The 27,403-nt window shown below is 46.3% G+C and overlaps 1 protein-coding gene across 1 annotated transcript in view; it reads right to left on the bottom strand.

Moving 5' to 3' along the window:
* Positions 1-474: 474 nt before the first annotated feature.
* Positions 475-27,403, bottom strand: part of ZMAT4 (zinc finger matrin-type 4) — a 436,402-nt gene continuing 409,473 nt past the window's right edge. Inside the window, exon 7 of the mRNA XM_040361262.1 lies at positions 475-1,193. Within this exon, the coding sequence (XP_040217196.1) occupies positions 1,066-1,193 (128 nt within the window). The 3' untranslated portion in view covers positions 475-1,065. The remainder of the gene's footprint in view (positions 1,194-27,403) is intronic.

The following is a 27,403-nucleotide window of genomic DNA, read 5'->3' as shown; positions in this document are numbered from 1 at the left end:
GGCAAAGTAATGCTCTGGGGCCCCTACAATGATGACAGTGCAGGTAAACAGACATCAAGTAGGTAGGAGGCAGACTGCCTCCCCTGTGTATCTATCACTCACAGTGCCATCATGGGGCCCCTAATTTCAGGGCAGGGTAGGCTCAAGGACCAGTAGCTTTGGAGAAAGTGCAGGGACCCCCCATGCAGCTGGGGCCCCTGGGCAGTGCCCACGTGTGCCCTCTCATTAAGACAGCCCTGCTGAGGACGCCCAGCCAAACACCTGAAGACCACGTTCTGTAATGTAAAACAACACGAATATGAAGTATATATACAGAATGTATGTCCTATATGCTTGCATTTTGTGTTTTATTCATGCTCTGGTGAACCGGTGATCCTGTCTAAATCCACAGAGGATACGATTATCACGGCTGACTTGCCCCACATAACATCTCATTCTAACTTCTAGGCAAAGGGGAGAGTGAAAGCAACCATGGAGCATCTGATGTTTTATTTTTAAAAAGACTTCTAGCAATCCCATATGCCTCTCGGAGAATCCCTGCGCAGCCGGTGGGGTCGCCACACCGCAGCGTCTGCAAGTGAAATCCGATTTGCTTTTGACCTTTTCCGCAGTAGACTTCCAAGCCGATGGTTAAAAAGTTGGAAAAAAAAGAGGACCTGTCTAAACATTTGTGTTCTTCCTTCTATGGGCAATAAGAACATTTCTTCTCAACGTGAACGAGCTTCCATCAAAGGATACCAATCTGTAGTATGGGTAGAACCTTAAGGGGGGGGGGGGGGGTCACCTTCACAAGATTCAGTGATGTAAATGACAAAAAATAGAATTAAAAAATTCTCCGGTGAGCAGGCGTTTGCCAGAGTTCGAGAAATAAACCACATCCATGAAGTTGTCCCCCAGGTAGGTCTCCATGGTGGTAGAACTTGGCTGAGAGCCTGGAAATGAATCCATGCACGTGTATCTGCTACTTCCAAGTGATACTTATGGTTAAAAACAAAAAAGACTAAGCCCTTTCTTGTGCTGTACTCATTAGAAAACAAGTCTGTGTGACGCGTGAGTGGGACGTCCTCAGCACACAATGTGACTTTCCTGTCCCATTATGACGGGGTAGAAGTTGTTGTCTGGAGAGCACTGCTCAGTTTCGTCTGGGACTTGTGGTGGGCTCAGAGAGCTTCTCCCGCTGTCATTGTCTTTTCCTGTTGATGAGAAACAGAAGAAAATTTGTAAACATTCGTGAATTTAACTTCACACAGAAATAACGTCTGTACTGGCATGGCCCTTCCCATTATCAAGGCCGTCTTAATGCATAAGCCCCCCTAGGCACTGCCCAGGGGCTGACATGGCCCTTCCCCCATCAGACTCCAACTGGCTACAAGAGCTTCCTCCATTACCAGGGCCGTCTTAAAGCAGAGGTTTACCCTAAAAACATGTATTTAACATTCCATTCAGCATAATTCCAACTTTTACACTATGCCATTTTTTTTTTTTTGCTGTACATACCGTCTTTTTGTTATTTTCCACCCGGCTTCCGGGTTCTCACTCCCGCGGGAGTAGGCGTTCCTATGCAGAGGCTAGATGATTGACGTCTTGTGAAAAACTTTCCACCGGCGCATAAGGAGCGTCACCAGTTTTCCGAAAGTAGCCGGCTCTACACAGGAGGCGCCGTATAGACCCGACTAGCAGTTCGGCTACTTTCGGAAAACTGGTGACACGCCTTATGCGCCGGGGGGAAGTTTTTCACAAGGAGTCAATAATCTTGCCTCTGCATAGGAACACCCACTCCCGCGGGAGTGAAAACCCGGAAGCCGGGTGGAAAATGACAATAAGACGGTATGTAGAGCAAAAAAAAAAATATACGGCATAGTGTAAATGTTGGAATTATGCTGAATGGAATGTTAAATACATGTTTTTAGGGTGAACCTCCGCTTTAATGCATAATCCCCCCTGGGTACTGCCCGGGGGCCCCGTGGTTTTCTTACATTTAAACCATACTTGCCAACTGTCCCAAATTTGTTGGGACAGTAACACTTTTTGCTAAGCTTCCCGGGGATGGCCATGTCCAAGGCAGCAATCTGGGAATCTGTGCTGCGAGGACAGCAGCAGCCCGTCACTGGTCTAAACCTACAATCGGAATGACCTATTCCCCTGCTACTGGTTTAAAATTCATTTGATTGAAAGTACAAATAAATATAGGGCCAGATTCACGTACCTGGGCGCATCTTTGTGCGGGTGTAGCGTATCCTATTTACGCTACGCCGCCGCAACTTAGACAGGCAAGTGCAGTATTCACAAAGCACTTGCACCGTAAGTTGCGGCGGCGTAGCGTAAATTGGCCGGCGTAGGCCCGCCTAATTCAAAGTAGGCTGGTAGGGGGCGTGTTGTATGGAAATGAATCGTGACCCCACGTAAATGACGCGCCTAACGAACGGCGCATGCTCAGTATCACGTCGAATTTTCTCCCTAAGTTATGCCTGCTCAGTCGACGTGAACGTAACCTACGCCCATCCCCATTCAAATACGACTTACGCAAACAGCGTAAAATATGACGCTGTTCCGATGTTTCCGACGTCTATACCTTAACATGACTTACCCCTGCTTTATGAGGGGTAAAGTTACGCCGGTCGTACGCCTTACGTAAACCGCGTATTTAGTTCCTGCACCTATTCTCTGAGGGAAAAAAAGCCCTGCTTAGACTACTTATTGGCCACTCAGCCACCTTCTGGGTACACCACCCCAAAGATTGTCTGGAGCGCAATAAACATTCAGGCTGAGATTTTCCTTGCTCAACCCTCAATGTTCCAGAAGCCTCTGGAAGACAGGGGAAAGCAATCAAACCTGCAGTCTGTGAGATCCAGAGCAGCCTAAAGCAACCAACAACTGCTCCGCTGATTGATTACAGAAAAGCCAAAAATAACGACATTTGCCTACATCCTAGCGACCTAACTAGGAGGGTGGTACATTTACTGGAACACATACCGTAAGATTGTTACAGAATATCAAAGCATATAATAGATTTCCCTTTTAAAATGCAGTTTATGGGTTGGCGGAGGAAAGCGGAGTCATTTATAGTAAAAGCCGATATTGATTGGTGCTTATCCTTCATGACCAAGAGAAGCCTGAGATGGGGAAAGTGATATTTTGTTTCTAAATTTTAAATCAGGCCTGCAGTAAACAAGGCTGGAAACTAATCAACTCTAATCCTGGATTAGTTTCCAAACAGGATCAAAGCATGAAGAAAAGTCAGGTCATCCAACCAAAATGCAATGTCGTCGTCTTATGGATTAGAGCGTGCAGCCAGCATTACAAACTAATATGGAGAAGGTATGTCTGTCACTTAAAGGCACTCTGTCCCCTACACTGAAACCATCAATAAAAGTCCGACCTGCAAAAAAAAGGAAGTAAATACTTAAAGTAGCGATGCACTGACATAAAAATGTTGGTACCGAAACTTCAGGATGCACTTGGCCGCAACCGACGGTTTTTAACTGCTTGCTGACCGCTGCACCATGATATATGTCAGCAGAATGGCACGGCTGCGCAAAGGGACGTACCTGTACGTCCTCTTTAAATCGTGGGCGCATGCTCCGTGAGTGTGGCGGTGGGTCCCGCGGACTCTCTATCCGTCGGTGTCCCGCGATCGTGTCACGGAGCTGCAGAACGTGGAAATGCCTATGCAAACAAAGCATTTCTTTGTTGTGCCTAGTGACAGGACAGTGATCTAATGCTCCCCGTCATCGGGAGCAGCGATCGCTGTCCTGTCACTGGTAGCCCCGCCCCCACACAGTTAGAATCATTCCCTAGGACACACTTAACCCCTTCCTCGCCCCCTAGTGGTTAACACCTTCCCTGCCAGTGTCATTTACACAGTAGTCAATGCATTTTTATAGCACTGATCGCTGTATAAATGACCATGGTCACAAAATAGCATCAAAAGTGTCCGATGTGTCTGCCATAATGTCGCAGTCACGATAAAAATCGCTGATGCCGCCATTACTAATAAAAAAAATGCCATAAATCTATCCCCTATTTTCTAGACACTATAACTTCTGCGCAAACCAATCAATAAACGCTTATTGTGATTTTTATTTTATTTTTTACCAAAAATATGTAGAAGAATACATATCGGCCTAAACTGAGGAAAAATGTTTATATATGTATTAGGGATGTCCCGATACCGATACTAGTATCGGTATCGGGACCGATACCGAGCATTTCCCGAGTACTTGTACTCGGGGAAATGCTCCCGATGCTTCACCCGATACTTGGGCGGGCAGGCAGGGGAGTTGCAAATCTTCTCTCCCCCCGTGCTGTTGACTTCCCCTGTCCGTGCTGCTCTCTCACCTCCCCCTGTCCGTTAGTGCCGTTCTCTCTCCTCCCCCCGTCCGTCCGTGCCGCTCTCTCTCCTTCCCCCGTCCGTGTCGTTCTCTCCCCGCCCCCCCCCCTCCCGTCCGTGCAGTTCTTTCCTCCTTCCCCCCGTCCGTGCAGTTCTTTCCTCCTCCCCCCCCCCCCTGTCCGTCCGTGCAGTTCTTTCCTCCTTCCCCCCCCCCGTCCGTCCGTGCAGTTCTTTCCTCCTTCCCCCCCGTCCGTCCGTCCGTCCGTGCAGTTCTTTCCTCCTTCCCCCCCGTCCGTCCGTCCGTCCGTCCGTCCGTCCGTGCAGTTCTTTCCTCCTTCCCCCCCCCCGTCTGTCCGTGCAGTTATTTCCTCCTTCCCCCCCCGTCCGTCCGTCCGTCCGTGCATCTCTCCGTCAGTCCGTGCAGTTTTTTTTTGCAGTGCCGCTCTCCCCCCTCAATCTGTCAGGGGGGAGAGCGGAGGTAGGAGCCGCTAAGCCCGGCTCCTACCATTTCTGAATGAACAGAGTCGGTGGTCACCGACTCTGTCCATTCATATAACTGAGCATCGTAACCTCCTGTGTTTACGATGCTTCAGTTTATGAATGGAGGAGCTTCCCTCCATTCATTTCAGCTGAAGCTGCTGAGAAAGGGACTGGGGAATCTGTTTCCCTAGTCCCTTTCTCTGTCTTAAAGGGGAGATGCCAGAGGTCTGTTAAGACCCCTGAAATCTCACCAAATCCCCCCAACAGGGCTGATTAAAAAAAAAAAAAATTGCAATAAATATTAAAAAATAAATAAAAATAAAATGTAAAAAAAAAAATAAAAAAAAAAAAAAAATAGTGAAAAAAAAAAAATACTGTCACATGACATTTAAAAAAAGTATCGGTATTCGGTATCCGCGAGTACTTGAAAAAAAGTATCGGTACTTGTACTCGGTCTCAAAAAAGTGGTATCGGGACAACCCTAATATGTATGTGTGTGTGTGTGTATATATGTATATGTGTGTGTATATATGTGTGTGTGTGTATGTATATATATATATATATATATATATATATATATATATATATATATAATACATTTTTTTGGGGGGGATATTTATTATAGCAAAAAGTAAAAAATATTGCCATTATTAATAAAAAAAAAAAGTGTATCTTTTCACCAAAAAAATTTGCTTGTAAGAGCGCTGCGCAAATACGGTGTGACAGGAAGTATACCAATGACCACCATTTTATTCTCTAGGGTGTTAGAATAAAAAATATATATATAATGTTTGGGGGTTCTAATTCGAGGGAAGGAGATGGCAGTGAAAACAGACAGGGGAAGCTCTATTAGCATTGCTGGTTTTCTTCTCATACCAACGGCCACCACAAGATGGCCCCAGATCAAAGAAGGAACCATAGGCCTGCAGAAGGCCGCAAAGCCCGCGGCCTCAAGTACCGGCCGGCACGGCCCAATGCGATCGTGCGGCAGGGGAGGTGGGGGCACACATAGACACAGGATACCCCAGCATACCCCAGCTGTGCCGTCCCAGGTCGATAATTCTAGTCGCAATTGCGACCTGGCGCCCGGGTTTCGTCAAATCCTGGAATACATATTGGCCTATTGGCTTAAAATTATTAAGACATTTAGGTCTTTTTTTGTTTATAGCGCAAAAACTAAAAAACTCAGTGGTGATCAAATACCACCAAAAGAAAGCTCTATTTGTGTGGGGGGAAAAATATTACATACATTTCATTTATGAACAGCAATTGTCAGTTAAAATATGCTGTGCCGTGTAACATTAAATGGCCTGGTCATGAAGGTGGGTAAATGTTCCAGAGGTCAAGTGGTTAATAGGCCTCTAAGTCTACAGACCTTTACCTGGAGGTTTCTCAACCAAGAATAACCAGAATTCAAGATTTTTTGCCAAGCTGTGTCCTTCAATAAATCCCTATTCTTCAGAACCTGGCTTTCAATAGCCAGGCCACCAAAGCCAGCAAAGATAAAACAGAGTGGAAAATCGGTTCTTGGAACAGAAGATCCACCTGCATATGAAGATGCCAAGGGGTGCCGGCAGCCAGGCACACCATTGCCATGGAACCAGGGCCAATAAGGCCAATGCAGAGCCATAGGAATAACCCAGAATTTCCTTACGGTCAAGATTCTTGTCAAGCTGTGTCCTTCAATGAATCCCTGTCCTACAGAACCTGGCTTTCAATAGCTTTCAATAGCCAGGCCTTCAAAGCCAGAAAAGGTTAAATAGGGTGGAAAATCGGCTCTTAGAACAAAAGATCCATCTGTATATGAAGACGCTAATGGATGCCGGAAGCCAGACACCACATGTTGGTGTACCGGGGCCAAAAAGGCCAATTCGGAGCCACAGGAATAACCAGAATTTCCTTACGGTCAAGATTCTTGTCAATCTGTGTCCTTCAATGAATCCCTGTCCTTCAGAACCTGGCTTTCAATAGTCAGGCCTTCAAAGCCAGCAAATGTAAAACAGGGTGGAAAATCGGCTTTTGGAACAGAGATCCACCTGTATATGAAGACGCCAAGGGGTGCCGGCAGCCATGCTGTAAGAGAAGTCTGGTTAACAGACACGCATTGGCACGCAGGCACACCAGTGTGTGCACAAGGAATGACTTGCATTGGCGCACGTGGGAGCGTGCGCAGGCAGGCGTGCACGTGTATGTACTGTGCCAGTCAAGCCTATTTAAACTGAGCACTGACACTTACACATTGCTGAGTGGTCTTTCAGCTTGTTACGGTTTACCTGATCTGTTCCAGTTTCCTGTGTCTGGACTCAGTTCACTTCACCTGTCCCTTGGACCTCAGCCTGCCTACCTGTGACCTTGGTTTGACTCTGCTCCTGCCCGATGCTCCTGTACCTCGCTGCCTGACTGTGTACCGAACTCGGTCTGTATTGTATCTTGGTCTCTTCCTCATGTCTCGGTACCTGCTCTGCCCGGCTGTTGATGACCCCCTGGCTTACGGTCCTGCCTTACACCTCTGCCTGTTGATCCATCGACACAGAGTTCCTGTTCTCGGTGCCTGTCTGGTGATCTTAAGCCATCAGGTTCCTGCCAAGGCCCAGCCAGTGTCCTCTGCTACATCGGCCCTCATGCCACTCTGTGTCCCTCACTCCCTGTCATCTCTACCAGGGGCATGGGACAGAAGATGCAAGAGAAGCCCTCTCTACAGCTCGATCTCCACCAGGTAGGTGACACAGGCGCCATGTGTCAGTGTACCAGGGTCAACAAGGCCAATCTGGAGCCACAAGAATAACCAGAATTACCCACGGTCAAGATTCTTGTCAAGCTATGTCCTTCAAGGAATCCCTGTCCTTCAGAACCTGGCTTTCAATAGCCAGCAAAGGTTAAATAGGGTGGCAAGTCGGCCCTTGGGACAGGAGCACCCATGACCAGGTGCACCATTTTAGCGTACCAGGGTCAACCAGACCAGTCCAGGGCCATGAGAATGACTGGAATTCCCTAGGGTCAAGATTCTTGCCAGGCTGTGCCCTTCAATGAATGTAAGAGAAATGCCACTTTACCAGAATTTTAACAGTTGCACAGGAAAAGCCACTAAAGAAATCCATTAAATTCCATAAGAAATTCCACAGATAAAATAACTTTTTTTTATTTTTAGGTAGACGGGCGTTCATTTACATTAATTTACATTTTATTTTGGGCTTCTCCCACTTTCATCTGACATTACTGGAGATGAAATGTGTGCGGCGTGTGGGACGGTTCCATGTAATAAAATGTTATGTGAGGCTCTAGAAGACAAATGACTATTATATTACACTGATGTAACGGTAATGACAGCCTTGTAGACAGTAATCTGCTTTATTTTGCTGCTCAAGTCAATTCCAGGAGCTCGTAGTTCCTTGTCACTGTGCCTGACAGTCAGGAGCGATATATAAAGCAGGTACATTTACTGCTGTGCTGGTGTTTCGGGAGAAAGGTAATGCAGAATATACTTTAAAATAATCAGATCGTAACAGAGATAGGTCTGCCATGAAATGAAGCCACCGGCAAACTCCATTAGCTTTAGTTTTTCTTTCCAGACTAAAAAATGAACTAATCTTTATAGATCATTGATGTCTCCAGCTGTGGAGTCTACAGTCAGCTTTACAGTCAATCCTTACCATCCTGTATTCTGCAATTAGCTTCTAAACCAGCCTTTACCAACCTTTTATAGCCCAAAGGAACCCCTTCAATGTTCAGGTTTGAGGAACCCCTGGTAAAACCAATTTATTGGGGGAAACATTGGCGGTCAGTGGGAAGAATGCTCCTTACATTGGTGATCAGTGAGAAGAATGTCCCTTACATTGGTGATCAGTGAGAAGAATGTCCCTTACATTGGTGATCAGTGAGAAGAATGTTCCTTACATTGGTGATCAGTGGGAAGAATGTCCCTTACATTGGTGATCAGTGAGAAGAATGTTCCTTACATTGGTGATCAGTGGGAAGAATGTTCCTTACATTGGTGATCAGTGGGAAGAATGTTCCTTACATTGGTGATCAGTGAGAAGAATGCTCCTTACATTGGTGATCAGTGAGAAGAATGTTCCTTACATTGGTGATCAGTGGGAAGAATGTCCCTTACATTGGTGATCAGTGGGAAGAATGTCCCTTACATTGGTGATCAGTGAGAAGAATGTACCTTACATTGGTGATCAGTGGGAAGAATGTTCCTTACATTGGTGATCAGTGGGAAGAATGTTCCTTACATTGGTGATCAGTGGGAAGAATGTCCCTTACATTGGTGATCAGTGGGAAGAATGTCCCTTACATTGGTGATCAGTGAGAAGAATGTCCCTTACATTGGTGATCAGTGAGAAGAATGTCCCTTACATTGGTGATCAGTGGGAAGAATGTCCCTTACATTGGTGATCAGTGTGAAGAATGTTCCTTACATTGGTGATCAGTGAGAAGAATGTCCCTTACATTGGTGATCAGTGGGAAGAATGTCCCTTACATTGGCGATCAGTGGGAAGAATGTTCCTTACATTGGTGATCAGTGAGAAGAATGTTCCTTAGGCCCCGTACACACGACCGAGTTTCTCGGCAGAATTCAGCCAGAAACTCGATCGGAGCTGGATTCTGCCGAGAAACTCGGTCGTGTGTACATTTTTCAGCGAGGAAGCCGACGAGGAACTCGTCGGGCCAAATAGAGAACATGTTCTCTATTTCCTCGTTGTTCAATGAGGAAAGTCGGCCCGCCGAGATCCTCGGCGGCTTCAACACTGAACTCGACGAGGAACTCGATGTGTTTGGCACGTCGAGTTCCTCGGACGTGTGTACGGGGCCTTACATTGGCGATCAGTGGGAAGAATGTTCCTTACATTGGTGATCAGTGGGAAGAATGTTCCTTACATTGGTGATCAGTGAGAAGAATGTCCCTTACATTGGTGATCAGTGGGAAGAATGTCCCTTACATTGGTGATCAGTGAGAAGAATGTCCCTTACATTGGTGATCAGTGAGAAGAATGTCCCTTACATTGGTGATCAGTGGGAAGAATGTCCCTTACATTGGTGATCAGTGGGAAGAATGTTCCTTACATTGGTGATCAGTGGGAAGAATGTTCCTTACATTGGTGATCAGTGGGAAGAATGTCCCTTACATTGGTGATCAGTGAGAAGAATGTCCCTTACATTGGCGGTCAGTGGGAAGAATGTTCCTTACATTGGTGATCAGTGAGAAGAATGTTCCTTACATTGGCTGTCAGTGGCAAGAATGCTCCCTAAATTGGCGGTCAGTGGGAAGTATGTCCCTTACATTGGTGGTCAGTGGGAAGAAGCTCTATGTATGGTGGTGGGGGATGGTGTTCTTGGGGTCATAGGCAGCATTCTGCCTCCTCCAAACACGGCGAGTTGAGTTGATGCCAAAGAGCTTGATTTTGGTCTCATCTGACCACAGCACTCACCCAGTTCTCCTCTGAATCATTCAGATGTTCATTAGCAAGCTTCAGACGGGGGCTGTACATGTGATTTTTTGAGCAGGAGGACCTTGCGGAGGTTGCAGCATTTCAGTCCTTCATGGCGTAGTGTTACCAATAGTTTTCTTGGTGATGATGGTCCCAGCTGAGATCATTGACAAGATTCTCCCGTGTAGTTCTGGGCGGATTCCTCATCGTTCTCATGATCATTGAAACTCCACGAGGTGAGATCTTGTATGAAGCCCCAGACCGAGGAAGAGTGAGGCCTCGTACACACGACAGAGATTCTCGGCAGAATTCGCCGAGAAACTCGGTCAAAACCCGGATTCTGCCGAGAATCTCTGTCGTCTGTACAGTTTTGGCTCGATGGAGCCGCCGAGGAACTCGACGAGAAAATAGAGAACATGTTCTCTATTTTCTCGTTGTCCTCGTTCTTCTATGGGAGAAGCCGGCCCGCCGAGCTCCTCGGCGGCTTCATCCCAAAACTCGACGAGGAACTCGACGTGCCAAGCACGTCGAGTTCCTCTGTCGTGTGTACGGGGCCTCACAGTTATTTTGTGTTTCTCCCATTTGCGAATAATCGCACAAACTGTTGTCTCCTTCTCACCAAGCTGCTTGGTGATGGTCTTGTATCCCATTCCAGCCTTGTGTAGGTCGACATCCTTGGACAGCTCTTTGATCTTGGCCATGGTGGGGAGATTGGAATCTGATTGCTTCTGTGGACAGGTGTCTTTTTTATATAGGTAACAAGCTGAGATTAGGAGCACTCTCTTTGAGAGAGTACTCTTAATCTCAGCTTGTTACCTGTATAGAAGGCACCTGGGAGCCAGAAATATTACTGATTGATAGGGGATCAAATACACACTGCTTTGTCAATACAGCACTTGCCTCTCTAACTTGCGGCGGCGTAGCGTAAATGACCTGCGCTACGCCGGTACAAAGAAGCGCCGCTCTACCTAAATCTGGCTAATAGTGTCTAGAAAATAGGGGATAGATTTATGGCATTTTTTTTTTTATTAGTAATGGCGGCATCAGCGATTTTTTCTCGTGACTGTGACATTATGGCGGACACTTTTGATGCTATTTTGCGACCATGGTCATTTATACAATGATCGGTGCTATAAAAATGCACTGACTACTGTGTAAATGACACTGGCAGGGAAGGTGTTAACCACTAGGGGGCGATGAAGGGGTTGAGTGTGTCCTAGGGAGTGATTCTAACTGTGGGGGGGGGGGGGGGACTACAAGTGACACAACAGTGATCACTGCTCCTGATCACAGGGAGCAGTAGATCACTGTCCTGTCACTAGGCAGAACAGAGAAATGCCTTGTTTACAGAGGCATCTCCCTGTTCTGCAGCTTCGTGACATGATCGCAGGACACCGGCGTACATTCAGTCTGTGGGTTCCACAGGCACAGTCACTGAGCTCCCGGGTTTGACAGCCGTGCAGCTGCGAGTGAATGTACCCAAATGCAGACCGTGTCCATTCAGGGACACGCTCCCATACCCATGTGGAGTCTTGTGCTCGCCCCCTCCCTTGAGGGGGGAGGGGACGAGCAGGAGAGTCAGGACGCTCTCTTTGTTGCAGATAGAGAAAGGAGCTGTGTGTTTAGTGGGCGTCCTGACTCTCCTGCTTGTCCCCTCCCCTCTCAAAGGAGGGGGGCGAGCACGACACTCCACACCAGGGAGAAAGCCTTGCATTACTGTGTGGAGTTACAGACAGAAGAACAGGAAGTGAGGATTTCTCAGAAGAAATAAGGACATTTAAAAGCAAAATCAAAGGATGAGGTAAGTGAAGGAGGACTGCACTAAGGTAAAGGAAGCTATTTAGGGCAAACAAAAATTGTACCTTTACAACCCCTTTAACCACTTAACCCCCGGACCATATTGCTGCCCAAAGACCAGAGCACTTTTTGCGATTCGGAACTGCGCCGCTTTAACTGACAATTGCGCGGTCGTGCGACGTGGCTCCCAAACAAAATTGGCGTCCTTTTTTTCCCACAAATAGATCTTTCTTTTGGTGGTATTTGATCACCTCTGCGGTTTTTATTTTTTGCGATATAAACAAAAATAGAGCGACAATTTTGAAAAAAATGAATATTTTTTACTTTTTGCTATAATAAATATCCCCCAAAAATATATAAAAAAACTTTTTTTTTCCTCAGTTTAGGACGATACGTATTCTTCTACATATTTTTCGTAAAAAAAAATCGCAATAAGCGTTTATTGATTAGTTTACGCACAAGTTATAGCGTTTACAAAATAGGGGGTATTTTTATGGCATTTTTTATTAATATATATTTTTTACTAGTAATGGCGGCGATCAGTGATTTTTTTTTCGGTACTGCGACATTATGGCGGACACTTTTGACACATTTTTGGGACCATTGGCATTTTTATAGCGATCAGTGCTATAAAAATGCATTGGATTACTGTAAAAATGCCACTGGCAGTGAAGGGGTTAACACTAGGGGGCGGGGAAGGGGTTAAAGTGGAGGTTCACCCGGAAATGTAAACTTTTAACATTAGATTGAGGCTCGTTTTGTGATGGGGAATCGGGTGTTTTTTTAAAAACGAAGCAGTACTTACCGTTTTAGAGAGCGATCTTCTCCGCCGCTTCCGGGTATGGGCTGCGGCACTGGGCGTTCCTACTTGATTGACAGTCTTCCGACAGTCGCATCTATCGCGTCACGATTTTCCGAAAGTAGCCGAACGTCGGTGCGCAGGCGCCGTATAGAGCCGCACCGACGTTCGGCTTCTTTCGGCTACTCGTGACGCGATGGATGCGACCGTCGGAAGCCTGTTGGAAGACTGTCAATCAAATAGGAACGCCCAGTCCCGAAGACCCATACCCGGAAGCGGCGGAGAAGATCAGTCTCTAAAACGGTAAGTACTGCTTAGTTTTTAAAAAAAAACTACCCGATTCCCACAAAACGAGCATCAATCTAATGTTAAAAAAACAATTCCGGGTGAACTCCCGCTTTAAGTATGTCCCTGGGTGTGTTCTTACTGTGGGGGGGGTGGCCTCACTAGGGGAAACACTGATCCTCTGTTCATACATTGTATGAACAGAAGATCAGCATTTCCCCCCCTGACAGGACCGGGAATTGTGTGTTTACACACACAGCTCCCGTTCCCCGCTCTGTAACGAGCAATCGCGGGTGCCCGGCGGCGATCGAGCCCGCCGGGCACACGCACGGGAGTCGGGGGCGAGCGGGGGGTGCACGCAGACACCCCCCGGCTAGATGTCAGACACACAGGCAGGATGTTGTCAGCAGACTCGTGGAGAAGTATTATTATACAGGATTTACATGGTGCCAACAGGGTTCTCAGTTTTCTTTGTTTTCTCCTACTTTCTTCACCCTTCTTTATATTTCATAATCCCTTCTCCTTTCTTCTTCTTCTTCTTCTTCTTCTTCTCCTTCTTCCTTCTTCCTTCTTCCTTCTTCTTTCATCTTCCTTCATTCTAATGCCGCGTACACACGTTCATTTTTCAGCATGTCCAAAAAACAAAGTTTTTCCAACTTCATCATTAAAAACGACGTTGCCCACACACCATCGTTTTTTAAAAATGATCTAGCAAAGCGCGGTGACGTACAACACGTACGATGGCACTGTAAAGGGGAAGTTCTATTTGCCTTTGGGCTGCCTTGGCTGATTCCGTGTTAGTAAAAGACGATTCACGCTTTTCTGTCTGTTACAGCGTGATGAATGTGCTTACTCCATTACGAACGGTAGTTTTACCAGAATGAACGCTCTCGTTGCATAACTTGTTCTGAGCATGCGTGGGTTTAAAACGTCGTTTTAGCCCACACATTTTTTACAACCTGAAAAACAACATTTTTTAAAACGACGTTAAAAAATTCAGCATGTTCAAATTTTTTTTTTGTCGTCTTTCAGAACCCGAAAATCGATGTGTAGCCCACACACCATAATTTTAAATGATGTTTTTAAAAACTTTGTTTTTTTTAATGCCGAAAAATGATCGTGTGTTAGTCTTCCTTCCTTCCTCTTCGCCTAGATAGAAATAGGTTGGTGAAAGGAGAACTTGCAGATTCAGGCCTCTGGATAAACGGAAGCAGTCCTGCTTCTAATAGCAACTCTTACTTCGTCGCCACTCCAGCCAAAGTGGGTATAATGCCCCCGGACAGGTCCCTCTCACAGGCCTGGCAGCCAGAGTATGACTTAGAACTTCTGGGAAGGAACAAGTCTCTGCCACGACTTGGCTCTAGTAGACTTAGGATTAGTAATGAGACCTCTGCCACAGGCCCAGTACTCAGGAACATGGATATTAGAGCGAATCCTCCGAGTCAATAATTTGCCTGAACCTCCCTCAGGTAGACTTTGTATCTTTGGGGTCACCGACCGACAGTTTGCGGCATACAACCTGTCAGTGTCCGGCCACCCAGATCCCCGATGGATCGTCTAAGCCCTGTTGGATCACCTGCCTCCGGGTTCACCTCAGACCGACTCCCCACCGAACAGCACAACTCGCTTGGGATCTTCCTCATAGAATGTGTGGGGAACCCAGTTAGTCACTGGGGTCCCTCTGCAGCATTAGGTGCTCCGGGGCCATGAGGGCCCAGAGTCAGGAACTCCGCGTAGCACGTGCGCCCCGTCCTGGTAGGCCATATCGCCGGGGCCCGTGATGTGCGCACACCCTAAAGGTTGGTGCCGCACCTGGAACCGGGTACGGGCGAAGATCCCACAAAATTGGCGTCTGCCTCAGAAATACCCTCCCCCGCGAGGGAAACACTCCTCTGATTGGCTGCTGAGGAAAGGCGCCTCCGCCTGGCCCCCTTATGGCGCCACCTGCTATCCAAAGATGGAAAAGTATCTTTGGAACACATAATGATACCACAGAACAGCCCAGGGCTGGCAGCAGCCCAATATAACAGATCAACATGGATGAGAGCAAATAACTCTCTCATCCCCCAACTAAATTTGACATAGCACCTGGACTGAGAAGTACACAGGCGCTACATTCACATAAAAGGTAAATTATAAATCACACACAGAATCACACTGACCTTTCCCCATGTACTGTATGGCTGATAGGACTTCAAAGTCTTATTGAAAAGTCACTTTGCTTCAGAAAACCTCTCCTGCAGGCAATCTTGGCCTGGCTCTATCACTTCTTCAAATAACTAGTCTGTCGGCTATAATTTAGCTTTGACTTTTTGGATAATGTATGTTCTTCGCTTTCCCTGATAATAGATTGCGGGTTCCAATTCACTTATATATTTCTATAGAAATGCTGTATCATGCTAAATAAATACGTTGCCAGGATTTCACAAATATGTACAGTACGTGTTTAGTAATATTGAAGGCCAGCAAACCTCATTTAAGAGGCCTAAAACCTTACTCTGTTCTTCTGTAAAAAAAGTTTTTTTAACAAAACAAAGAGAGACCACAACGTTCCCTTTTAACCACTTCCATATCGGGGGGCACTTACGCCCCTTCCTGCCCAAGCCAATTTTCAGCTTTCAGCACTGTCGCACTTTGAATGACAATTGCGTGGTCGTGCTACACTGTACCCAAACAATTTTTTTATCATTTTGTTCCCACAAATAGAGCTTTCTTTTGGTGGTATTTGATCACCTCTGCGGTTTTTATTTTTTGCGCTATAAACAAAAGAAGAGTGACAATTTAAAAAAAAAAACACTTTTTTACTTTTTTATTTAATAAATATCACAATTTTTTTTTAAAATACTTTTTTTTCCCTCAGTTTAGGCCGATACGTATTCTTCTACATATTTTTGGTAAAAAAAATCGCAATGATCATATATTGATTGGTTTGCGCAAAAGTTATAGCGTTTACAAAATAGCTGATAGATTTATGGCATTTTTATTTTATTAATTTTTTTACTGGTATTGGCGGCGATTTGCGATTTTTTTTACTGTCACCGTGACATTGCGGCGAACACATCGGACACTTTTGACACGTTTTTGGCGCCATTCACATTTATACAGCGATTAATGCGATAAATATGCACTAATTACTGTATAAATGTGACTGGCATTCAAGGGGTTAACACTAGGGGGTGAGGGAGGGGTTAATATGTATACCTGTATTGTGTTCTAACTGTGGGGGAAGGGGGGTGACTGGGGGAGGTGACCGATCTATGTCCCTATGTACAATGGACACAGATCGGTCTCCTCTCTCCCCTGACAGGACGTGGAGCTCTGTGTTTACACACAGAGCTCCACGTCCCTGCTCTGTCGTTACCGATCGCGGGTACCTGGCGGACATCGCGACCGTCAGGCACGCGCATCGGCATCTCGGGGACACGCCGGGCGCGCGCGCGCCGCCGACGCGCTCCCCAGTGGCCGCAGGAATACAGGACGTCATATGACGTCCTGTTGAATATTCAGAGTCACCGTGGAGCCGTCATTTGACGATGGCCCGGTACTCTAGTGGTTAAGTACAGTGTTAGGTTAGGTCTGTGTTTCTTAACCAGGGTTCAATGGAACCATATGTAAGCAGGTGCAGCTAATTAGTCTGCTACTGGGTTGCTCTGTTCCCAATAGTGTTGAGTGACAGAAGACAGTGTCATCAGGTGCTAGGTCCCCTTTAGTTAGAGCCCTCCTATGGTGATGTCATGGGTGAGTCAATGCCAATATATAAGCCAGGTGGTGAGGAGCCCTAGTGCAATAGGGGCATCTGGGGCCCAGAGACCCCACCATCAGGTAGATGTAGCCAGTGGTAGAGACCTGTATCCAGAAGTGGAGGTGGGGGGCTAAGGCGGGTTACAAAATGGCCTTTTAGGCCAGGCTGAGAGTTCCCTGGAGTGAGGCTAGCCCAGTGGAGGGTCCCAGGAGAGGTGTACTCATGGAGGAGCTGACTGTAGGGATCCCATCTCAGTGAGTACTAATGACCCTGGGTGGAGAGATACTGTTTAAGGGGAGATGGTTTGCTGACAGTACTGCATAATTCTTTGACAATAGACTGCCAAGTGACCCCCAGATAGTATGTTCCTGTGACTGTTTATGCTTTCTTCCAAGTTCCATCAGTAACGTGCAACAACTCTATCTTTGTGTAGACATCCTTTCCTTTGGGGATATAAAGGTTAACGGTTGGGCATGTCGGGAGGAGGCCTCTGGCATAGAGTGGGCACAAGATGGATGAGGGTTAAAGCTTTAAGCAGGATGGTCGAATGTTTTAGCAGGAGAGGAAGCGGGGAAGGGACTTGTGCTCTTGGTGCCCAATTCTAGCTATTCGCAAGCCCCCCTTACACATAGGGTTCCTCAAAAGGACCCAGGGTTCCTGAAGCTCTGATGAATTAACTTCCTGCCTGATGCCTGCATAGTGCCAGGACCAAGGTAGATCCCGTGGGTGGAGATTAGTGGAGCCTCTTCTTCTCTCTCCTAGATCAGTAAAAAATTTAAAGAAATTCGATTTTTTTTTAAATTTATTGGATATGCTTTATAGCTGAAAGTAAAAAAGTTATTTTTTTTCAAAATTGTTTTGTTTTTTGTGTTTTTAGTGAAAAAAAAACAAAACGGCACCGGTGATCAAATACCATCAAAAGAACGCTCTACTTGTGGGAAAAAATTTGCATCAATTTTATTTGAGTACAGCGTTTCATGCCAAAGTAATGCAGTGCCGTATTGCAAAAAAAATGGCCTGGTCATGAATCGGGATGAGCCCAAAGTTCAAATCGAACGTATGTTCGACTCGAACTTTGGGTGTTCGCCGAATAGCGAACAATTTGGGGTGTTCGCGGCAAATTCAAAAGCCGCGGAACACCCTTTAAAAGTCTATAGGAGAAATCAAAAGTGCTAATTTTAAAGGTTGATATGCAAGTTATTTTCATAAAAAGTGTTTGGGGACCCGGGTCCTGCCCCAGGGGACATGTATCAATGCATCAACTCTCCTGTAGTCCAAGGGAGGGGGCGAGCACGACACTCCACACCAGGGAGAAACACTCACATTACTGTGTGGAGTTACAGACAGAAGAACAGGAAGACGGGACAGAGATCTACTGCTCTCTGTCATCGGGAGCGGTGATCACTGTTGTCACTGGTAGCCCAGCCCCCTCACAGTTAGAATCACTTCCTAGGACACACTTAAACCTTTCATCACCCCCTAGTGGTTAACCCCTTCCCTGCCAGTGTCATTTTACACAGTAATCCGTGCATTTTTATAGCACTGATCGCTGTATAAATGTGAATGGTCCCAAAAAAGTGTCCGATGTGTCCGCCATAATGTTGCAGTCACGATAAAAATCACAGATCGCTGCCATTACTAATAAAAAAATTATTAAAAAAAGCCATAAATCTATAAGCTATAGCTTTTATGCAAACCAATCAATATACGCTTTTTTTTATTTATTTTTTATTTTTTTTACCAAAAATATGTAGAAGAATATGTATCGACCTAAACTTATATATGTGTTTTATTTTATATATTTTTTGGATATTTATTATAGCAAACAGTAAAATATATAGGCCCGGATTCACATACATCGGCGCATATTTATGCCGCCGTAGTGCATCTATTTTACGCTACGCCGGCGCAGCGCACAGATGCAAGCACAGTATTCACAAAGCACTCGCCCCCAGTCGCTCTCAAATCTACGCTGGGTTTCCTCAGCGTAAGACAGTGTAGGTGGAAGTGGGCGTGAGCTATGCTAATGAGGCGTGACCCCATGTAAATGAAGGACTGAGCGTCATAAAGTTACGAATAATGTACGGCGCATGCGCCGTCCCGTGGACGCATCCCAGTGCGCATGCTCAGAATCACGTCGAAACAACTGCCTAAGATACGTCGAATCACTGCCTACGACGTGAACGTAACCTACGCCTAGTCCTATTCACGTACTATGTAAAAGACGTAAAATACGACGGCTGTGTTCCCTGCTCCATACCTTTGCATGACTTGCGCCTCCTATATGGGGAATAACTTTACGCCGGACGTATGACTTGCGCAAACCGCATATATTATGCGCCGGGCGCAACTATGTTCGTGAATTGGCGTATCTCCCTCATTTGCACATGTGCATAGAAAATCAATGGGAGCGGAAAATGCGCCCGGCGTAAATATGCGCCCACGATACGACGGCGTAGGCAAGTTATGTCGGTCGTGGGAAGCCTATTTTTAGGCGTATCTCGGATTGTGGGCACGGCGCACAGATACGACAGCGCATACATAGACTTACGCCGCGTATCTTGAGATACGTCGGCGAAAGTGCTTTGTGAATCCGGGCCATCGTTTTTTTTTCTTCTAAGAATTGGCGCTTTTTTTTGTTTATTGCGCAGAAAATAAAAACCGCAGAGGTGATCAAATACCACCAAAAGAAAGCTCTATTTGTGGGGAAAAAAGGACGTCAATTTTGTTTGGGTGCCACGTCGCACGACCGCGCAATTGTCAGTTAAAGCGACGCAGTGCCGAATCGCAAAAAGTGCTCTGGTCTTTGGGCAGCCAAATGGTCCGGGGCTGAAGTGGTTAATTCAAACCCTGTAAAGCATTTTTTAACTATGGATAAATTTCATACAAAAAAAAAAACTTAATAGTGGCACAATGATGGATGAAAAGCCTTTATTAGGTGATTCGATCGGGAGCCATTCTATACCCTGCTGGGCAAAAATATATTGGAGATTTCTGATGAAACCATTAATAAAACATATTTGTTATAAATGATCTAGAAATAGATTTTTTGTGTCTGGCATCTAGAAAAACGGTTTTGTATCTGTATCTCGCGCACCGCTCCTTACCATACTACATAAATGAATATTCATTTCTCCAGGCCGACTCTTAACCACTTAAGACCCGGACCAAAATGCAGGTAAAGGACCCGCCCAGTTTTTGCAATTCGGCACTGCGTCGCTTAAACTGACAATTGCGCGGTCGTGCGACGTGGCTCACAAACAAAATTGGCGTCCTTTTTTTCCCACAAATAGAGCTTTCTTTTGGTGGTATTTGATCACCTCTGCGGTTTTAATTTTTTGCGCTATAAACAAAAATAAAGCGACAATTTTGAAAAAAACGATATTTTTTACTTTTTGCTATAATAAATATCCCCCAAAAATATATGAAATAAACGTTTTTTCCTCAGTTTAGGCCGATACGCATTCTTCTACCTATTTTTGGTAAAAAAAATTGCAATAAGCGTTTATCGATTGGTTTGCGCAAAATGAATAGTGTTTACAAAATAGGGGATAGTTTTATTGCATTTTTATTAACCACTTAAGCCTCGGACCTTTAGGCAGCTTAATGCCCAGGCCAGGTTTTGCGATTCGGCACTGCGTCGCTTTAACAGACAATTGCGTGGTCGTGCGACGTGGCTCCCAAACAAAATTGGCGTCCTTTTTTCCCCACAAATAGAGCTTTCTTTTGGTGGTATTTGATCACCTCTGCGGTTTTTATTTTTTGCGCTATAAACGCTATAGGCCGATACGTATTCTTCTACCTATTTTTAGTAAAAAAAAAACGCAATAAGCGTTTATCGATTGGTTTGCGCAAAATTTATAGCGTTTACAAAATAGGGGATAGTTTTATTTGCATTTTTATTAATTATTTTTTTTTTTACTACTAATGGCGGCCGATCAGCGATTTTTATTCGTGACTGCGACATTATGGCCGACACATCGGACAATTTTGACACATTTTTGTGACAATTGTCATTTTCACAGCAAAAAAATGCTATAAAAATGCACTGATTACTGTGAAAATGACAATTGCAGTTTGGGAGTTAACCACTAGGGGGGGGGCGCTGTAAGGGTTAACTGTGACCTCATATGTGTTTCTAACTGTAGGGGGGCGGGGCTGGACGTGTGACGTCATTGATCGTGCTTCCCTATATCAGGGATCACACGATCAATGACAGCGCCGCAGTGAAGAACGGGGGAGCTGTGTTTACACTCAGCTCTCTCCGCGCTTCTGCTCCGGGGACCGATCGCAGGACCCCAGCGACAATCGGGTCCGCGGCCGTGGTCATGGAGCCTCGGACCGGGTCCCACAGCTGGGCACTTAAAGAGGACATACCTGTACATGCTTGTGCCCAGCCGTGCCATTCTGACGACGTAGATGTGCTGGAGGCGGTCCTTAAGTGGTTAAGTACTCGGTTCATTTAGAGAAGGGTAGAATGGAGAAGGTGATCGATTTTCTGGATGTGCGTCATAGACCTGGATGAGAACTATGGTGGGAATGATTGATGTGTTTCAGACAGTCGTAATAAATCTGATTTCATCAAGATGATACAACCTGAACAGTTATGATGTATTTACTCGTTTATCTTGTAATTCTCTTACCCCTGTATCTATAGACCTTTGTGGCCAGTTTTTTATACATACAACATATTAAAGTTGATTTCTAAGGTTCCCCCAATCCCCGCTCCCTTCCAACTGATTGCATCACAACAAAAATAACATCTACAGTGGGGTAAAAGTATTTAGGGCCAGATTCACATAGAATCGCGGCGGCGTAACGTATCCTAGATACGGGCCAATTCAAATGGGGGTGCATTTAAGTTAGGCGCGCTGCCGCGCAGGACCTACCGCGGCATGCTCCCGTTTCCAAACTCCCGCCGTGCTTTGCGCGACAGTGACGTCATTTTTTTTGAACGGCGACGCGCCTATCGTAATTCGTATTCCCCGGGCGGCTTACGCAAACGACGTTATTTTTTAAATTCGACGCGGGGAACGACGGCCATACTTTACACAGCAATACGATGCTGTGTAAAGTTAAGGCACCAAAAAAAACGACTAACTTTGCGACGGGAAAGCTACCTCAAGCGACGACGTAGCGAACGCGAAAAACCGTCGGATCGCCGTAACTCCTAATTTGCATATCCGATGCTGGTTTACGACCGCGAACTCCCCCCAGCGGCAGGCCCCCCCCGCGGTATTGTATCTTAAGATCGACAGTGTAAAACAATGACACCTGTCGGATCTTCTTGCTATCTACTGCGTAACTGGTTATATGAATCAGCCGCATAGATAAAAACAGAGTTACGACGGAGTATCAGGAGAAACGCGTTGTATCTCATTTGTGAATCTGGCCTTGGTCCCCACCAATTGTGCAAGTCCTCCACTTATAAAGATGGGAGGGGCCTTGTAATTGTCATCATAGGTAGACCTCCAACTATGAGAGACTAAGGGCCAGATCACGAAGCGCTGCGCTTCTTTCCGGCCGCGTAGTGTATCTCGGATACACTACGCGCCGTAACTTAGAGGTATTTCCAGTATTCCTCAAAGAATTTGCGCCGTAAGTTACGGCGGCGTAGTGTATCTGTGTCGGGCGTAAGGGCGCGCAATTCAAATGGGTGAGATGGGGGCGTGTTTTATGTTAATTTTACTTGACCCGACGCAGTTGACGTTTTTTCTGAACGGCGCATGCGCCGTCCGTGGGGGTATCCCAGTGCGCATGCTCGAAATTTACCCGCAACAAGCCAATGCTTACGATGTGAACGTCATTCTACGCAAAGCCCTATTTGCGAAAGACTTACGCAAACGATGTAAAATTTTCAAAATTCGACGCGGGAACGACGGCCATACTTAACATAGGATACGCCTCATATAGCAGGGGTAACTATACGCCGAAAAAAGCCTTACGGAAACAACGTAAAAAAAATGCGCCGGACGTACGTTCGTGGATCGCCGTATCTAGCTAATTTGCATACTCAACGCGGAAATCAACGAAAACGCCACCTAGCGGCCAGCGTAAATATGCACCTTAGATCCGACGGCGTACTAAGACGTACGTCAGTCGGATTTAGCCCAGCTTCAGGCGTATCTTGTTTTGTGGATACAAAACAAAGATACGCCGGCGCAAACTAGCAGTTACGCGGCGTATTAATAGATACGCCAGCGCAACTGCTTCGTGGATCTGGCCCTAAATGTGGAAACAAATCCAATCACATTGTCTGATTTGGAAAGAATGGGCTGGATTCAAGAAGCAATTGCGCCTGTGTAACCATAGTTACACAGCGCAATTGCTTACTTGCCCCGGCGTAACGAATGCTCCTGATTCAGGAACCTCGTTACGCCGACTGCAGCCTAAGATATGCGCGGCATAAGGCTCTTATGCCCGCATATCTTAGGCTGCATTCTTGCAATGGCCACTAGGTGGCGTTCCCGTTGTGCTCAGCGTATAGTATGCAAATTGCATACTAACGCCGTTTCACAACGTTGCGCAAGCCCTGCGTACGCAGTTTACGTTGTTTCCGTACGGCGTCTTTCGCGTAAGGCTGCTCCTGCTATTAGCAGGGGCAGCCAATGTTACGTATACCCGTCGTTCCCGCGTCGCGAAATTTGAATTTTACGTAGTTTGCGTAAGTGATTCGTGAATGCCGCTGGACGCCATTCACGTTCACTTTGAAGCAAATGACGTCCTTGCGACGTCATTTGCCGCAATGCACGTCGGGAAAGCTTCCCGACGGAGCATGCGCTCTACGATCGCCGCAGGGAACGCGCCTAATTTAAATGCTTTCCCGCCCCTACGGGATCATTTAAATTGCGCGCGCTTACGCCGGGCAATTTTAAAGAGCGCACACGCAATTTACGGAGCTACTGCTCCGTGAATCGCGGGTAGCGCAGTAAATTTGCGGGGGCGCAGGGCAAAAACGTTGCCCTGCGCCTCCGCAAAATAAAGCGCAAAGGTACCTGAATCCAGCCCAGTGTATTTGCAAATTATGGTGGAAAATAATTATTTGGTGAATATCAAAAGTTCATCTCAATACTTTGTTATCTATCCTTTGTTGGCAATGACGGAGGTCAAACGTTTTTCTTCACAAGGTTGTCGCACACTGTTGCTGGTATGTTGGCCCAGATCTCCTCTAGAGCAGTGATGTTTTGGGGCTGGCGCTGGGAAACACAGACGTTCAACTCCCTCCAAAGGTTTTCTATGGGGTTGAGATCTGGAGACTGCCTAGGCCACTCCAGGACCTTGATAATGCTTCTTACGAAGCCGATCAGCAGCTCTTCCTGTTTACATCGTGATTGGACACGGCTGATCAAGAGCCTCCGTCTGTGTGTCAGACTGATACACTGCACCACCGATCACCACGATCCCCACAAGCTTGGCCCCTTAGTTCCAGTGAAGGGAACTCTTAAGGCGTCGGCATACCAAGACATTTGGACAATTTCATGCTCCCAACTTTGTGGGAACAGTTTGGGGACGGCCCCTTCCTGTTCCAACATGACGGCGCACCAGTGTACAAAGCAAGGCCCATAAAGACATGGATGAGCGAGTTTGGGGTGGAGAAACTTGTAGGTAGATTCAGAAAGAGTTAGGCCGGCTTATCAGTAGATAAGCCGGCCTAACTCAGAATCTACGCCGACCTATGTTTAAGCGTATGCTCAAACAGAGATACGCTTAAACATATCTAAGATACGACGGATTGCAATATTTTGGATGGCCGCTAGGTGGCGCTTCCATTGCGGTCGGCATAGAATATGTAAATGAGGAGATACGCCGTTTACGTAAGAGATAGGCCGCGTAAAGTTAGAGCTAGGCTCTAGTGGAATAGTAATGTCAAGTATGGCCGCCGTTCCCGCGTCAAAATTTGAAATTTTTACGTCGTTTGCGTAAGTCGTCCGTGAATCGAGATTTACGTCGTTTACGTCCATGTCAAAATCAATAGGCCCGTGCGGTGTACTTAGCGGCAATGCACACTGGGAAATGTAGTCGCCCGGCGCATGCGCATGCGCAGTAAAAAAAAAACGTCAAAAACGTGAGGTCAAGCCTCATTACCATAAAACACGCCCCCCTCCAACACATTTGAATTAGGCGCCCTTACGCCCGCCGATTTCAGGCTACGCCGACGTAACTTAGCAGGCAAGTACATTGTGAATCATGTACTTGCCTCGCTAACTTACGGCGGCGTAGCTTAAATTCCTTAAGCTACGCCGCCGCAAAGTTGCGCGTCCGTACCTGAATCTACCTAATTATTGGCCTGCACAGAGTCCTGACCTCAACCTGATGGAACACCTTAGGGATGAATTAGAGCGGAGACTGAGAGAGACAGTCTCTCTCGTCCAACATCAGTGCCTGACCTCACATATTGGGCATCCCAATATTTTTGACAATATAGCGTATGTACAAATAAACAATGGGTAATCTAAACAGACAACATAGCAGTAGCTGCCTGCCTTGAGGGCTCATTGTGTCTGTTCTACACCTCAAAGGAAGCCATCTGGCAAAGGGACAAGTCAGTGGTGTTTGTGGAACTTTCAGGCTGAGATATTAAAATATGTAAAGCACAATTTCTTAACAACAGATGGTATTGGTAAGGTGACTAAGGAAAACATCGAAAGCAGCCTAAAGCGCCATCTGCTGATGGCTGGATAGAAGATTATAAATACTCAAATTTTATATTTTCTAAAAATGTACAAATAATTTTTTCTTTTTTTTGCCCATAATAAGGAAACTATATACAGTGGAACCTTGGATTATGAGTATAATCCGTTCCAGGAGAATGCTTGTAATCCAAACCCCTCGCATATCAAAGCGAGTTTCCCCATAGAAGTCAATGGAAATGAAAATAATTTGTTTCACATCGACTTCTATGGCATGCAATACCGCATGTGGCCAGAGGTGGGGGGGGGGGGCGCCAGGGAGACTCGTAAATAGTTGGAGATCGTTGGGCTGCCCTCGGAAACCCCCGGAATATTTCCTAACGGCTCTGATCGGCTCCAGCGCCCCTGCACTTCTGGCCAAATGCGGTACTGCACACCGCAGAGGCTTGAGTCCTGCTCGTTTTGTGAGACAACACTCGCAAACCGAATCAGGATTAAAAAAAAAAAATTGTTCGTATTGCGAAAACGCTTGTTAACCGCGTTACTAGCAATACGAGGTTCCACTGTATAGATAAATACACACTACATATGGAAGTACGGAGAAGTTAAGAGCCTGTTTTTTTCAGCTGAGCGCAGAATCTGGATGGGAGCCAATCGGCTTCCAATTTAATCTTGTTCAATTAATGCCGATGATCTGCCAATATGGTTCCGGCTATCAGGATGGTTCCTGTAAGGACTGCTCAGGCGCAATCCTTGCCGACGGAAATCTCCGAACTTCGGCCGGCATCCAGGGCGACGTGTAATTTGAGGAAAGTGGCCAGTCGGCCCCACGTCCTCGCTTCGCTCGGACGGCTCGCTCCGCCTCCTGGCTCTTTTTTTAACATCCTCCAATCCACGGGGATGTTAAGGAATGAGCCTGGATGCCGGCCGAGGTTCGGAGATTTCCGTCGGCAACGATTGCGCCTGCGCAGTCCTTACAGGAACCATCTGGATAGGGGAACAATACCGACAAGTCACTGGCCATACACGGTTCTGTATCAAAGAATTTTCGTACGAATTTCGCACCAATAGCGGGCTGCAGCAACAGCCGATTTTCGTGCGGCAATCAAATTTTAGGAATCGGAAACGATTTTCTAATCAATGATGGCAGAATCGTGCGAGAAATGTAATAGAAAAAAAAATGCGCATGTGCAAGAAAAGAATATTCCCGGCAATGAAAATTATTTTCTGTAGCAACATGAAGGCTTGGTCGGACGAACTTTCTGATTTTGAAAAGAAAATTTGTTCGAAATTCGACCGTATGGCCTGCTTAAGCTTTGACACAAAAAACTGAAAGCTGATTGGTTACTATGCACAGTTTTACGTAAGTCAACCCCCATATCTTCGTATTTACCTCTGGCTCAAGTGTTATTCACAGAAATATACAGGATACTGACTTGGGCTGGAGACAACAGCAGGTTTGGCTAGAAAGCCAGGCTTAAGCCCTGTAAACACGGCCGGGAATCCCATCAGGAAAAAAAAACATCCTGACGGGATTCCTGGCAAGCTTGCCTTGCAAAGACGTGTATACAGACGGCCACTCAAAAGAACCGCCGTTCTTTTGAATAGCAAGAACGCGGTGATGTCATCGACTGCAACGAGCCGGCGTCTCGTTGCATTCGATTCCGTCGCCACACATCTTGCTACACCCCAAGCTAACTTGTAAGCTATCGAGCATGCATGGTTTTTCGACACTCAGGTAAGCATACAGACGGATGGTTTTCTCGGCAGGAAACGCTCTGCCGGAAACCCGACGAGAAACATAGAGAGCGGGGTTCTCTTTTTTTTCCCATCGGGATTCCCGGCTGTTTTGCTGACGGGAAAACTGCTAGGGAACATACACACGGCAGGGATTCCCGGCCAAATGCT

Source organism: Rana temporaria, chromosome 8 (assembly GCF_905171775.1).
Source record: "Rana temporaria chromosome 8, aRanTem1.1, whole genome shotgun sequence".
Lineage (NCBI taxonomy): Eukaryota > Metazoa > Chordata > Amphibia > Anura > Ranidae > Rana > Rana temporaria.
The sequence above is the reverse complement of the archived record's forward strand: the minus strand, read 5'-3'. Positions and strand labels throughout refer to the sequence as shown.